The sequence below is a fragment of the Sinocyclocheilus rhinocerous genome, unplaced genomic scaffold (assembly GCF_001515625.1).
Source record: "Sinocyclocheilus rhinocerous isolate Xijiao unplaced genomic scaffold, SAMN03320098_v1.1 scaffold190, whole genome shotgun sequence".
Lineage (NCBI taxonomy): Eukaryota > Metazoa > Chordata > Actinopteri > Cypriniformes > Cyprinidae > Sinocyclocheilus > Sinocyclocheilus rhinocerous.
In genome coordinates, this window is record NW_015623079.1 from 236,895 (window position 1) to 250,515 (window position 13,621).

At 41.1% G+C, this 13,621-nt stretch overlaps 1 protein-coding gene across 1 annotated transcript in view; it reads left to right on the forward strand.

Annotated features, from left to right (window-relative positions):
- Window positions 1-1,676: 1,676 nt before the first annotated feature.
- Window positions 1,677-13,621, forward strand: part of mxf (myxovirus (influenza virus) resistance F) — a 26,516-nt gene continuing 14,571 nt past the window's right edge. The window contains exons 1-11 of the mRNA XM_016535527.1: window positions 1,677-1,686; window positions 2,655-2,834; window positions 3,545-3,679; window positions 4,029-4,183; window positions 4,720-4,858; window positions 4,989-5,187; window positions 5,297-5,375; window positions 5,573-5,695; window positions 5,815-5,947; window positions 6,031-6,189; window positions 7,570-7,646. Coding sequence (XP_016391013.1) covers window positions 1,677-1,686; window positions 2,655-2,834; window positions 3,545-3,679; window positions 4,029-4,183; window positions 4,720-4,858; window positions 4,989-5,187; window positions 5,297-5,375; window positions 5,573-5,695; window positions 5,815-5,947; window positions 6,031-6,189; window positions 7,570-7,646 — 1,389 coding nt within the window. The remainder of the gene's footprint in view (window positions 1,687-2,654; window positions 2,835-3,544; window positions 3,680-4,028; window positions 4,184-4,719; window positions 4,859-4,988; window positions 5,188-5,296; window positions 5,376-5,572; window positions 5,696-5,814; window positions 5,948-6,030; window positions 6,190-7,569; window positions 7,647-13,621) is intronic.

A 13,621-nucleotide genomic window follows, 5' to 3' on the forward strand; every position in this document is an offset into this window, starting at 1 on the left:
GGGGGAGGGGGGGGGGAAACACGCGCGTGTGGTAACTAAAGATGCAAATACTCTGACACTAACAATCAATAAAGGAAAGAAATATTAGGGGGGAAAAAATGAATAAGAGAGTGGAAAATAGAGAGAGAGACCTTACGCTAAGGCGCACAGATCTTTTATACTAACACCATCAGAGGTTTAATTACTAATGGAATGCACCTGTGGCCCAACTAAATTCTGCACTGTTTAGCAGAGCCAGCAGGGGGAAACAGGCAGGCGTAACAATCCCCAGTTAAGCCCGGGGAGGGCTCCTGATTCCTCGTTTAGCCCAGGACAGGCTACTGATCCCCAGTTCAGCCCAGGAAGGGCACCGGATCCCCAGTTAAGCCCAGGGAGGGCTCCTGATCCCCAGTTAAGCCCAGGGAGGGCTCCTGATCCCCTGTTAAGCACAGGGAGGGCTCCTGATCCCCAGCTAAGCCCAGGGAGGGCTCCAGTCCCCGGTTTTGGCCCTGAGAGGGCCTTGGAGCCTTTAAGCGTCCCCAAGGAATTTCTTTTTTTTGTGGGGGGGGAGGGTAGTATGGCTCCAGCCGTAGAGGGCTGGGGCCGCAGCCTCCGAGGCAGCTCCGCCATGGCTTCCTGAACTGTTTGATCCGCCATGGCTCCCCGTGCTCCCTACTCCGCCTTGGTCTCCTGAACTGCCTGCTCCGCCATGGCTCCCTGTGCTCCCTACTCCGCTATGGCCTCCTGAACTGCCTGCTCCGCCATGGCGTCCCGAGCTCCCTGCACCGCCATGGCCTCCCGAGCTCCCTGCACCGCCATGGTTATTCATTGCCAGCCTCTGTCAATAAACCAACCTGTTTGCACTCTTACCTCATGTCTCTGCCTTGTGTACCGTGACAATATGAAGTTGTCTATATTTAGTAGATTGTGTGTAACACACAAAAGAGTGATGATCAGGTCAACACACACTGAGGTATAGAAATTATACACTGATTTAAAAAAAACAAAACTGCACTGGTATCGGATCAGTATCGTCCGATACTCAGAATTTTTGGTATCGGATCGTGATCGGTTCTGAGAAAATGGTATCGTGCCACCCCTAGTTTTAATACAGCATAGCCGTGACAGCTTTGACCATAAAACTAAGTATTTAAATATCATCTTATTAAGGCATACTATTGGGAGATATAGAGTGACAACTGATATTTATATAATTTTATGTAAGTAGTCTGCTTTACTGTTATGAAGATCTTACTGTTTTACATTACGAGCTATCAGAATTTCATCTTTCTTTTGGCCATATAACTATGAACACCTGTACCAAATCAGGCTTTTCAGAGTTGCTATACTAGACATATCATATGATGTGCAATAAAAGTCAAAGAGAAAGTAAAACCAAACTGAAAATAAAATAAAACTTTATTGGTTTGCTGACAGTCATGCTTGTCACGTTAGGCTTCAGGGGGTTCAAACCTCAGTGAGGATTTGCTTGTGGACAGCTGGAAGCTGAACCCTTCAGAGCAAAGCCTACTGCCAGGAAACTACTGTAACATTCAGTGCCTCCACAAATAATCTTAATCAAACAGGGTGGTCCTGACTAAAATAAGCATTTCTATGAATCAGTTCTGACCTTTCACCATTGTTTCCAGACAATTCAATCATTTCATATGAGTCATCTCATTTTAATTTCTTTAACAATGAACTTTTGTTTTATTGGTGTACATTCTGTTAATGAATGTTGAAAATAGTATAAAGATGGCCTATATAAACCTAAGGGATTTTGATAAGGTAAGAAGACAACATTTTCTTTTTTACTACTATGCACAGTACCATTAAAGTGGAAGTACTAAAGAAACTGCTGATTTAAATGTGCTTTTTGCTAACACTAAACAAGTTGCTAACAAATCATATCTCAGTTTGGACTTTCTTAGTTCATCTTTAGACAAATTATGGATGGTCAGGACAAACTTATAGACTATGATTCCCAAGGCACAGAGAGGTACAGTATTTAGATGCGTTAGATGTTTGATTTTTCTTTCTTTCTTTCTTTCTTTCTTTCTTAAAGATTGAGTTGCTCTACCTTTGTGTTTGACAAAGAATTAAAATAACTGTATTTTAATGTATATTAAATTGAGTATAATAACTAAACACATGATAGTATAATGCAAATTATATATATTATATTATATAATATTATCTGTTAAGAGTGATATATATGAGTGTGTGTGTGTGTGCTAGCTTTAAAATTAACCTTAGAACGTTAAGTGTGTCTGATATCTTATGTGAACTATTTTTAAAATATAATTTTCATCACTGACATTTCCACCATTGCATGCTGTTAAATAATACTTTATCTGAGATGAGGAGGATGACGTTTCTTGGATCATCAAGTGCTTATCATTGAAGAAGCACCTATATACAATGCAATACTAACATATTTGCAACTCAAATATTGATGTTGCCTCATAATTAAATATTCTAATTCATATCAGAACACTAACATGCTGGTCTGTCTTCATCTCTGCAGTGAAAGGTTTTTGTAGATATTATTTTATGTATTTACTTTTTTTTTCCACTAAAGAACCTCCAACTAATGGGCTAAATCATTTCTGCTTGTTTCTCTCTTTTCATGTTTTAATTATACAGCTCATTTTCAGAGTTACAGACTCATGGAGCATTCCACAATCACTTCATTGAGTCTGTTCAGCCTTTGATTGAGTTGATTGACTCTCTGAGGTTGATCGGCATTGATAAGGATATGGATCTACCATCGATTGCAGTTGTGGGAGATCAGAGTTCTGGAAAGAGTTCTGTTCTGGAAGCACTTTCTGGTGTGGCTTTACCACGAGGAAGTGGTAAGATTCTGAATTGCCTTTCATTGCAGCACCTTGTGACTAAATTAAACTATACTGTATATTGCAATACTACATATTGCAGTAGATTCACATTTTTATGCCATGCTTTGAAAAAAAAAAAAAAGTTCCCCCTACTTCCATAATCTAATCATCTGGTTTTTGCACTTAATAATTTTGAATAGTGAAAATAAAAATTTTTTTTTTCATGAATTATTTAACAAATGTTTTGCCTAAAGTTTAAAAATAAGGAAATCCAAAAGCAATTAAATGTGTGTGTGTGTGTGTGTGTGTGTGTGTGTGTGTGCGCGTTTGTGTTTGTGTGTGTTCTTTCAGTTTTCACTACTTTGTTGTATAACTTTGTTGTATTTTTCATTCATAGTACACAAAGTGAAATGCATGATGGATAAAAATGACAGCAATTACAACTGTCAAGCTATGTAAAGGACATAAAAGCATCATTAAAAAGTAGTCCATATGGATTGTTTGATATAATCTTCATCACTGTATAGTGTCATATAGTCTTCACTGTAAATATTTGCTCAAATTTCACCCTCTGCTTTTCAAATCTCATTTCATATCATTGGTTCTCACAATCTTGTTAGAATGTGTGAAAATAAATGAAATTTGAAAACTAGGCCACCTTGAGATCATTGAGGTATATTGTTTGCCTATTATTATTATTATTATCTTTATTTATTTTTTTTTTTAAGGTATTGTCACTCGCTGTCCTCTTGAGTTGAAATTACGAAAGTTAAAAAAAGGACCATGGTCAGGGGCCATTTCTTACAGTGGTCACAAAGAGAAGTTTAATGACCCATTAAAGGTGGATAACCTTGTCAGAGAAGGTCAGTATGAACAGAAAACCCTTATATATCATAACCAACATATCCAGCATTAGTGGCAATGTTACCCTGATGAAAGTCATCTTAGAAAGATTATAACAGGGTTGGGCAAAATTCAGAGTTTCAGAATCGGTTCCCTTTAAATTAATGAATTGAAATGCATTGGCCTATTTGCATCCATAAGTTAAATTTAGAAAGTGAATTAGAATTTACAATACATTCTCTATTCAGCTGTGAATTTTGCACATCTCTATGTCCTGAAGTGGATTTCCAGGGTCGAATTCACTAGTACCACATGAAAAAAAAAAATAGACTTGTTTAAGTCTGCAAACTTTGAATATGTATTTGACAGCTCAAAACAAGCTTGCTGGAAATGCAGTTGGAATCTCTGATGAACTCATCTCTTTGGAAATTTTATCTCCTGATGTTTGTGACCTCACTCTGATCGATCTACCTGGTATCACCCGTGTACCTGTGCATGGTCAACCTGATGATATTGCTGATCAGGTGAGCATATACAGTGTATAAAAATCTAAAAAGCTGTTTGAAAACATGTAAATATTTGGACATTTGTGTGAACAGGCTTTTAAGCTGTAAACCTGCATCTGCAAAAAATATTTTAGATATTAAGATTGACACAATACTTTGTTTCAAATCAGCTAATTTAAGTTAGCAATTTTTTTTCCCATGACAAATGCAGTTTAAAGTCACTCAAGATCTCAAGAAGAAAAATTACTTTCTTAATACACATTTATAATTCATCGTACACATACAGAAAACTTTAAACATGACCACGAATTGAATGTCCATCACTAAAGCTAACCTTCAAGAGAGTGTAAGCAGATCGTCTGAAAATGTTGCCAAATTGCAAAATGCTTATGAATTACCCTGAGGGTGTGTTGAATACTCCCTCTAACCTCTTGGCCACATACTTTTATAGATATCCTATATTGTGGAAGTATATATAACAATCTATAGTGTATAATAGTGGCTAAAAGATTCACAACTCTTTAACCAAGGGACATTTTATCTTTTATTTTTAGATCAAAAACCTGATATTAAAATACGTTGCCAAAAGTGAAACCATCATTTTAGTTGTTGTGCCCTGCAATGTTGACATAGCAACAACAGAAGCACTAAGAATGGCACAAGATGTAGACCCCGAGGGATACAGAACTCTTGGTTTGCCTACATTTTGTTTTCTATGATATATTTATTTAACACATATATTTCATGAATGCTACATACCTATAAATATATGATTCATGCTAATCCTAACCTTTATTTCTTTGTTGTTGAATGCATGGGTTAGCAATTCTCACAAAGCCAGACCTCATTGACAGAGGAGCTGAGATTGATGTTTTAAACATTGTTCAGGGCAAAGTCATTCCTCTCAGCAAGGGTTATATTATTGTGAGATGCCGTGGTCAGAGTGACATCAATAACAAAATCCCTCTTTCTAAAGCCATGGAGATGGAAATGAAATTCTTTAGGAACCACCGATATTTCAAGTAATAATGCATTCATAATGTAATTCTTACCATGACTGCAAATCTATGAATTGTTTGCATGTTTCATATTTAGATATAGGATATATACGATTTTTCTTTTTATTGGCAGCTCCCTACTGAATGATGGTAAAGCATCTACTCAATTCCTGGCAAACAACCTGACCAAAGAATTGGTTGATCATATTAAGGCAAGCACTAAATGAGGGATTATGCTTAAATTATTTATTTATTTATTTTCCTGTTAATGAAATCATGATTGTTAAATGCTGCATTTAACTGTAGTGATGTTCATTGGGTTGCAAGTGGTTAAGTAATGGGTTTTAATACGATGGTTAAATAAAGTGATTAGCCAGTTATATCCAATTATATTTTCTTATGAACACAGAAATCGCTGCCCTACTTGACTGAGCAGATTCAGACTGGGCTAGTCAATGTGCAAAGGGAGCTTAAAAACTACGATCAGGGTCCACCTCTGGAAGTAGAAAAAATGGGACCTTTTCTCAGTGAGGTTAGAGCTCTGAGAATAAAACACAATAAAGCCTTTATCCATATCTACCCCATAGATTATCATAACTATTATTATTATTATTATTATTATTATTATTATTTATTCTTCTTCCTGTGTAGATAATAATGGAGTTCAGTGATCAAATAAATGAACTGAGCAGAACAGGACATTCAAAAGACAGAAACATTCATGCACTCATACATCCTGTGTTCAAGAATTGGGACAACTACTTAAGTGGCACTGAAGAATCATGTAAGTCAAGATATGTTAAAACCATTTGTGTCTGTACCATTATCCCTAAACCTGACTTTCTCTTTTTGTTATTATAAATGCAGTCACAACAAAAGTGACGGAAATGGTAGACAAGTACAATGAGATGCATCGGGGCAGAGAATTGCTTACGTTCAGTGACTTCTGTGAATTTGAAAGTGTCATCAAGGACCATGTGGCAGCCCTTCAAGAGCCAGCTATGGCAACACTGAAACATGTACGAGGTACAGCGTGTATTTTCTACATTTTCTAAATACAGTATACACTCAAAAAAAAATGTTTCGGTCTAAATCTAAATTTTATGTATTTCAATTGCATACAAATTTTCCATCCATTTAGGTTACATAGTTTTAACATAAACAAATGAAAGGGCACCTATTATGCCCCTTTTTGCAAGATGTACTATTGGTCTTGGGTGTCCCCAGAATGTGTCTATGAAGCTTCAGCTCAAAATACCCCACAGATCCTTTATTATAACATGCTGAAAATGTCATTTATGGGGCACGTCTAAAAAAAGAGCTGTTTTTGTGTGTATCACTTTAAATGCAAATGAGCTGCACATTCCCGCACCGTCTTCAGAAGAGGGCGTGGCGTATACATCTCTGCATTGCATACCTACAGCTATCAATAAACAGCCGGTATATGCCGGCAAATCTATGCCAAAAAGAATCAAGTGCACCAGTTGTTTACGCACACGGTAAATTGCTTCCGCGAGAGGATAACAGTGCGAGGAAACGGGAGCCTGCGAGCTCTTTTTAAACACTCGCGTGCGCATCACATCACCTGTGCGTGCAATACAAACCCTCTCGAGCGAGGATATGTCTCATAGCACGCGTGTGATCATCCCCCTCATTCTTGTGCTCCGCATTTTTTGACCTGCTTGCTTTTGCTCACGTGAACACTTATTTTTGGCAGTCGTGGGGCGGGATTTGCTGTTTTAATTGTAATCTCAAACGAAAAAATAAAACAACATCTAAACCTCTGTTAATTCTCAATAAGAGCTTCTGTAGACGTCTGACAGAAATAAAGTCTGTCTGCTGAGATCTTAAGAGATTTAATGTCTTCTTTTATATCAGTTGATTTCATCTTCGGCTGTGGCTGAAGTCAGTTGTAGTCCTCGTGTTTCTCTTTTCTTCAGTGATTCTGCTTGTTAACAGCAGCTGTTCATAATTAATGGTCAATTATCACATAATTATCTTCTTAACTCCAACACTGCTTCAATGCTACTTTAACACTCTGTAGTGTGGAAACACATGAACACTGAGCAGTTATTATTTAACACTGGGGACTTTGCAGTTAACTATTACATAAATCTTACCCGTTTCATTCACGTATGACTGACGCATATGAATCAAATTGTGTTTATTAATTTGTTTATGTTAAAACTATCTAAACTATGTAATCTAAATGGATGGAAAATTTGTATGCAATTGAAATACATAAAAATTAAATTTAGACTGAAACATTTTTTGTCATCTGTTTTAGAGTAACTCTAAAGTGGGTACAGCATACAGAAAAAGACAACAACAAATAAAATAATATTGAATTTGAATACTTTTTAGTTTAAATAACAATTTCCTTCTTGTCATACATTTAATTTTCAGAGATTGTTCAGAATGTTTTCAAAGAGGTGTGCAAATTATCTTTTGACCAGTACCCACCAATGAGATGCATTGTATCTGTAAGTACAACTTACAACACTTTTAAAAAGTGCACTTTGTAATAATATAAAATTAAATCAAATTTTAAATAATTGTTTTAATAATCTTTCGTCATGCTTTAAAGAAGTACACTTACTGTATTCTGATGATAAAGTACTTGATTTTAGTGTGATATTCAGTATTACAATTAAATACTTTAAGATGGCCAGTGCTTTATTAAATGTGGACCTTTATTTAAAAAGGCTCATTTCTGCTAATGTAGGCTCATTTTGTAAATGTAATTTAAATTTTAAACAAGCGTAAACTGGGTGTTTAATGCAACTGCTATTGGTCACATTTACAGTTATATTCACCCATTAATGCAAATGTCTCTTTATGTGTAGAGACAAAAGAATGAGGTTAATAACTGTCTGTCACATCAGTAAACATACTCTGTTACTAATGTAACCTCGGTTCCCTGAGATACAGGAACAAGTAATGCGCCTTGCTAAAGACGCTACGGGAAAAAGCCTTTTTTCTCCTGAACTGAAGCCTTTTTTCAATCACAGAGTGTAACTGCACGGCCATTGGTTAGAAATGAACAAATGCGACAAAGCCCGCCAGAGCCCGCCAGAATGGGCGGGGCCATCTGGCTATATAACCGGGCACTTTACCACAGGATCTTCAGGTTACTTCGACTGAAGCGACGACTGAGTCGTGCAGCTACATAGCATGGCTAGCAACGCAGTACTCGTTCCTGTATCTCAGGCAACCGAGGTTACGTTAGTAACCGAGTACGTTCCCTATTGATACTTCACTCGTACTGCATCTTGCGAAAGACGCTATGGGAACACAGTAATACTGGCTGAACTCACAGAGGTCACGCCCGGCCTGGGTAATTGTTCCAGAGTATTCGTACAACTTCGGCACCCCAGGGGCTGAGAGCCGACAAATAAATCGACCCAAGAGCTTGAGCGTGTTACGGTCAAGGACTCTCTGTCAGAACTGTTTGCATAATGCAAGTGCATGTCCCCTCAAGCGGAAAGGAACCTGGCCTGTAAGGCCGGGACTTCCAGGTTATAAAACCTAGCAAATGTGGATGGCGAGGCCCAGCCGGCCGCCTCACAGATTTCCATAATGGACACACTGCTAAACCATGCCCAAGACGAGGCGATGCCTCTGGTGGAATGGGCCCATACACCGATGGGACATTGTAGGCCCAAGGAAGATTACGCTAGCGTGATAGCGTCTACTATCCACATGGAAAGTCTTTGCTTCGTGACCGGATGCCCTTTGGTGTGGTTACCGAAGCTAACAATGAGTTGTTCTGACCGTCTGAACGGGGCGGAACGCTCAATGTAAATCTTCAGAACTCTGACAGGGCAGACCAAGGAAAGCTCTCGGTCATCTTCAGAGGGAGGAAGCGCAGAGAGTATCAATCTCAGACAGGTTTGTTCAATAGTTTGCCAAGTCTTCTTAGGTAAATGGAAACCCTACTTAAAGAGGTTGTTCCATATTATTAAGCAAGTCACAGTTCTCATGCAATATGGTGAGGAAGAAAGATGTTTCTGAAGATGAACACTATGAAACAATGCAATGTCTTGCAAAAGGCATCAAAACAAACAATATTTTGCAAAAAGCAAATAGAAATTATTGAACTGTCAAAAGATTTGTGAGTGACAGAGCACAGAAGATCTTGGTCAGATAAAGATTTATTAAGGAAAGTTTCTGTCAAACAAATTAACTGTATTGTAATGGCAGCTGTTAAAAAGCCACTGCTGAGCAAACAGGTGTTTGAAGCTACTGGAGTCTCAAGATCCTCTCCATACAGACTGGCAGTTGTGTGTAAAGCTATGTTTCAGTCACTGCTAACCAAACCTCACAAAGAGAAACCTGCACAGTGGCTCCAACCCATGTTGGAGGCATCTGTCATGACAACCTTCCTTCTGTAAACCATACCCATGGCCACGCCCTGTTCCATCCAGTGAGAGCTCTTCCAAGGGGCCAGGGCTGTTACACAGGCCTGTTCTACCCTGATCTGTAGGCGTCCGTAATGCCACGCATTTGATGGAACCCGTGATTTCAGCCAGCGCTGAAGGGGCCGCATACGAATCAGGCCCAGCTGTAGTGCTGGTGATGCTGCTGCCATAAGGACCAGCATCTTCTGAAACGTTTTGAGAGGGTGCGTGGCACCGATCTCAAAGGAGGCCGCAAGTTTCTGTATGGCCTGAACATGTTCTGGTGTGACTACCGCTCTCATTTGAGCTGAGTAGAGAACTGTTCCCAGGAACGATATTCGCTGGCTGGGGGACAGCGTGCTCTTGGCGAAATTGACCCTGAGTCCCAGGCACTCCAAGTGGCGGAGGAGGAGAGTAATGTGCGATATTAACTCTGCCTCCGACTGAGCCAAGGCAAGCCAGTGATCGAGGTAGTTGAGAATGCGGATTCCCATCTGCCTTACTTCATAAAAGTGCGGGGAGCCAGACAGCCCAAAGGGAAGGACCGTGTACTGATATGCCACTCCTTCGAAGGCGAATCTCAAGAATCGTCTGTGACGGGGGGCTCTCTGGATGTCAAAAGTATGCGTCTTTCAGGTCCAGCAAAAAGAACCAGTCCCCTGAGCGAATTTGCGAGAGGATCTGTTTCAGTGTAGTGATCCTGAACGACCTTTTCATGAGGGCACAATTCAGGAGTCTGAGATCGAGGCTGGGCCGGAGGCCGCCATCCTTTTTGGGGACGAGGAAGTAACGGCTGTAGAAGCCTGACTCGCTCTGAGCTGGAGGAACCCAACGAGTGAATTGGAGTGAATATCCTCGTTGTATTATCCCCATAACCCATTCTGACACTCCGGGGATGGCCTGCCAGGCCTCGGCCCATGTTGCAAGGGGTTGGATTAACTCGAGTGACTGGCTGCGCTGAGGCAGGGCACTCGTGAGAAACGGAAGAGGAAATGTGCTCTCTTTTTGAAAATGTTTGTGTTTTATTTTTCCCACTATAACAGCGGGTGGTTGCTTGGGCGCTTGAACGGGCCCAGAATTTGCAACAAACGCATTTCCCTCTGCACCCGGGGTTAAACGGGGTGATAGGAGGTTTAAGAGAGGCTGCTTGGGGGGTGGTCCAGCCGTAGCGAGACTTGGCCCCCTCCTCTTCCTGTCCTGCAGATCAGGAAGACGCCTGAGGCGCCAGGTCGAACGCTATCTTGGGTCGGGGTCCCTGGCGCTTAGGAAAGGGGTAGCGTCTGGCTGAGCGGGAACGCCCTCGTGTCTGCTGAGTGGGCTGCTGAGTCGGCGTAGACTTAGGGTGACTAGGAGCAGTTGTGGAGCTGGAGCGCTTTGGCAGGAAGTGTCGCATGGCCTGGGATGACTTCTGTGCCTCAGTGAAGCGCTCGGCGAACCCTTCGACCACTGGTCCAAAGAGGCCGTTGGGAGAAATCGGGGGTCAAGGAAGGGGACTAACTACAAAAGGGGACCAACTACAAAACCTTATCCGCGTCCTTGATTTCCGTTATCGTCAGCCATAAATGGCGCTCGAGCACCACAAGGCTGGCCATCGACCTTCCGATCGCCTGAGCGGTTGTCTTGGTGGCGCACTGAGCCAGGTCAGTCGCACTCCTCAGCTCCCTGAGAGTCGCGGGGTCCAGGCCAGATTCGCCGCGTCCAGCGAGTGTTGAAGTGGTCCTACATGGCTTGGACGGATGGGCGGCCTTTGCCTTCCAGCCGATAGCCGTGAGCGGGCAGAGATGCGTGGCCACTGACATGTCCAGGGGAGGCAACTTTTCATACCCCTTCTCTTCAGTGCTGTCGACTGAGGTGAGGGCGGATGAAGTGGAAGTACGGAGGCGGGCGGAATAGGGAGCGCGCCACGATCTGGTGAGCTCATCATGGACCTCCGGGAAAAACGGAGAGGGACGCTGGCAAGGGGCCTGACGGCGCCCCGGAAGGAACCACTCATCCAGACGGCTGCGAGCAGTGTTGTGGAAAGTTACTTTTAAAAATAATGCATTACCCCCAACACTGGCTGCGAGAGGGCTCCTCCAGTGGAGACCACTCTATTCCCAGCTCTTCAACCGCCTTTGAGAGGATACGGAGAAGTTCGGCATCCATCCCGGCTTTGGGTCGGTAACCGAGCCCGACAGCTCCTCTGCTTCTGAGGCTGCCAATGACATGCTGTCATCGGGCAGCAAGTCTTCACTCCCCCCAAACGAGACCAGATCGCTTGCGCTGGCAGAGGGACGCTGGTCAAGCTGGGTGAAAAGGACGGGTGAAAGCGGCGAAGAAAAGGCAGATCAGCCAAGCAGAGAGGTCTCAGTCCAGCTGGGAGGCGTGTCAAACGGCGAGCAGGCTTCGTAGATCAGCGGAGAGCGTAGTCGTCATCGCTGAAGGAGAAGAAATCTGAAGATCCTGTGGCAAAGCGCCCGCTTATATAGCCAGATGGCCCCACCCATTCTGGCGGGCTCTGGCGGGCGTCGGCGCCATAGGCTCGTGCAGCTCCGCTGCTGAGCCCTTGGTTCATTTCTAATACACTGCACGAACCAATGGCCGTACAGTTACAGTTGATTGGAAAAAGGCTTCAGTTAAGGAGAAAAAAGGCTTTTTCCCATAGCATCTTTAGCAAGACTCAGTACGAGTGAAGTATCGATAGGGGACGTGTGTATTTGCGAAGGCACTAATGAATGGTATTTCTCATCAAACATACAAAATACATATATATATATATATATATATATTAGTGGTGTCAAAATTAGCGCGTTAACGCAGACGATTAATTTTTTCAGTTTAACGCATTAAAAATATTTAACGCAATTAACGCAGGGGCGGGGCTAGGGTTGGCCACCCCACTCACAACTGCTGCTTCTGTAAATTTTTCTCTTGACAAGAAGTACATTTATTCAGTCGCAGAACAACTGAGAACGGGAGACGTTTCAGACGCGCGCTCCACTTCACTTCAGTGCCAGACGCGAGTCAAACAAGTGCGGAAACGGTACTGTGCTCGCAGCACGTGCTCTTCAGTTGCACGCACAAAGGTGCCGGCGCGCGCTGTAGCCTGTATCCTTTCATATCAAAGTTTGAAATAAACTACGTGCATGCGATGTCGTGGTCAGTTAAGTCATGAAGTTACTAAAAAGGTGATTAAAGCTGCCTTAAAACTGTGCATTCATGTAATATATTTTATAATGAGGGGTCTGTAATTTTTATGGTAGGTTTATTTTAACAGACAGAATACCAACCAAAAATCCAGAAAAAAAAAAAAAAAAAATTATATAAAGGTTAGAAATTGATGAAAAGAAAAAAAGAGGGAAAAAATAACTTTTATAGCTTTAAGGATTCATATATTTAATTTAGAATTTAGTGTTTGATAACTTCAATTTCTGTATGGGTGGTATGTTTTGGGTCATTGTAATCCTTGAAGAATTATCCATGACCCATCTTCAGTGTTCTGGCTGAGAGAAGGAGGTTCTCGTCCAAGGGGGGGGGGGCTTATAGAGAAATCAGTATTGGTAACATTGATACTGGTCTTCAATCATAAACAAGATGCCATTAAACAAATTTTAAAAAATATACTGTCTTTATGTTATTTGTACATTAATTTGAAGATTGAATGTGAAATTATTGCAATATAAAAGTATATTTAAAAACTTTAATGTTAGGTGGGATTAATTGCGAATAATTTCAGAAAAATGTGCGATTAATTAGTTAATTTTTTTTAATCGATTGACAGCATATATACAGATATACATATACATATACAGTGTAGAAAATATTTATTTGATCCCCTGCTGATTTTGTAAGTTTGCCCACTTACAAAAAGATGAGGGGTCTGTAATTTTTATGGTAGGTTTATTTTAACAGACAGAATACCAACCAAAAATCCAGAAAAAAAAAAAAAAAAACATTATATAAAGGTTAGAAATTGATTTGCATTTCAGTGAGTGAAATAAGTATTTGATCCCCAAGCAAAACATGACTTAGTACTTTGTGCAGAAACCCTTGTTGGCAAGCACAGAGGTAAGACGTTT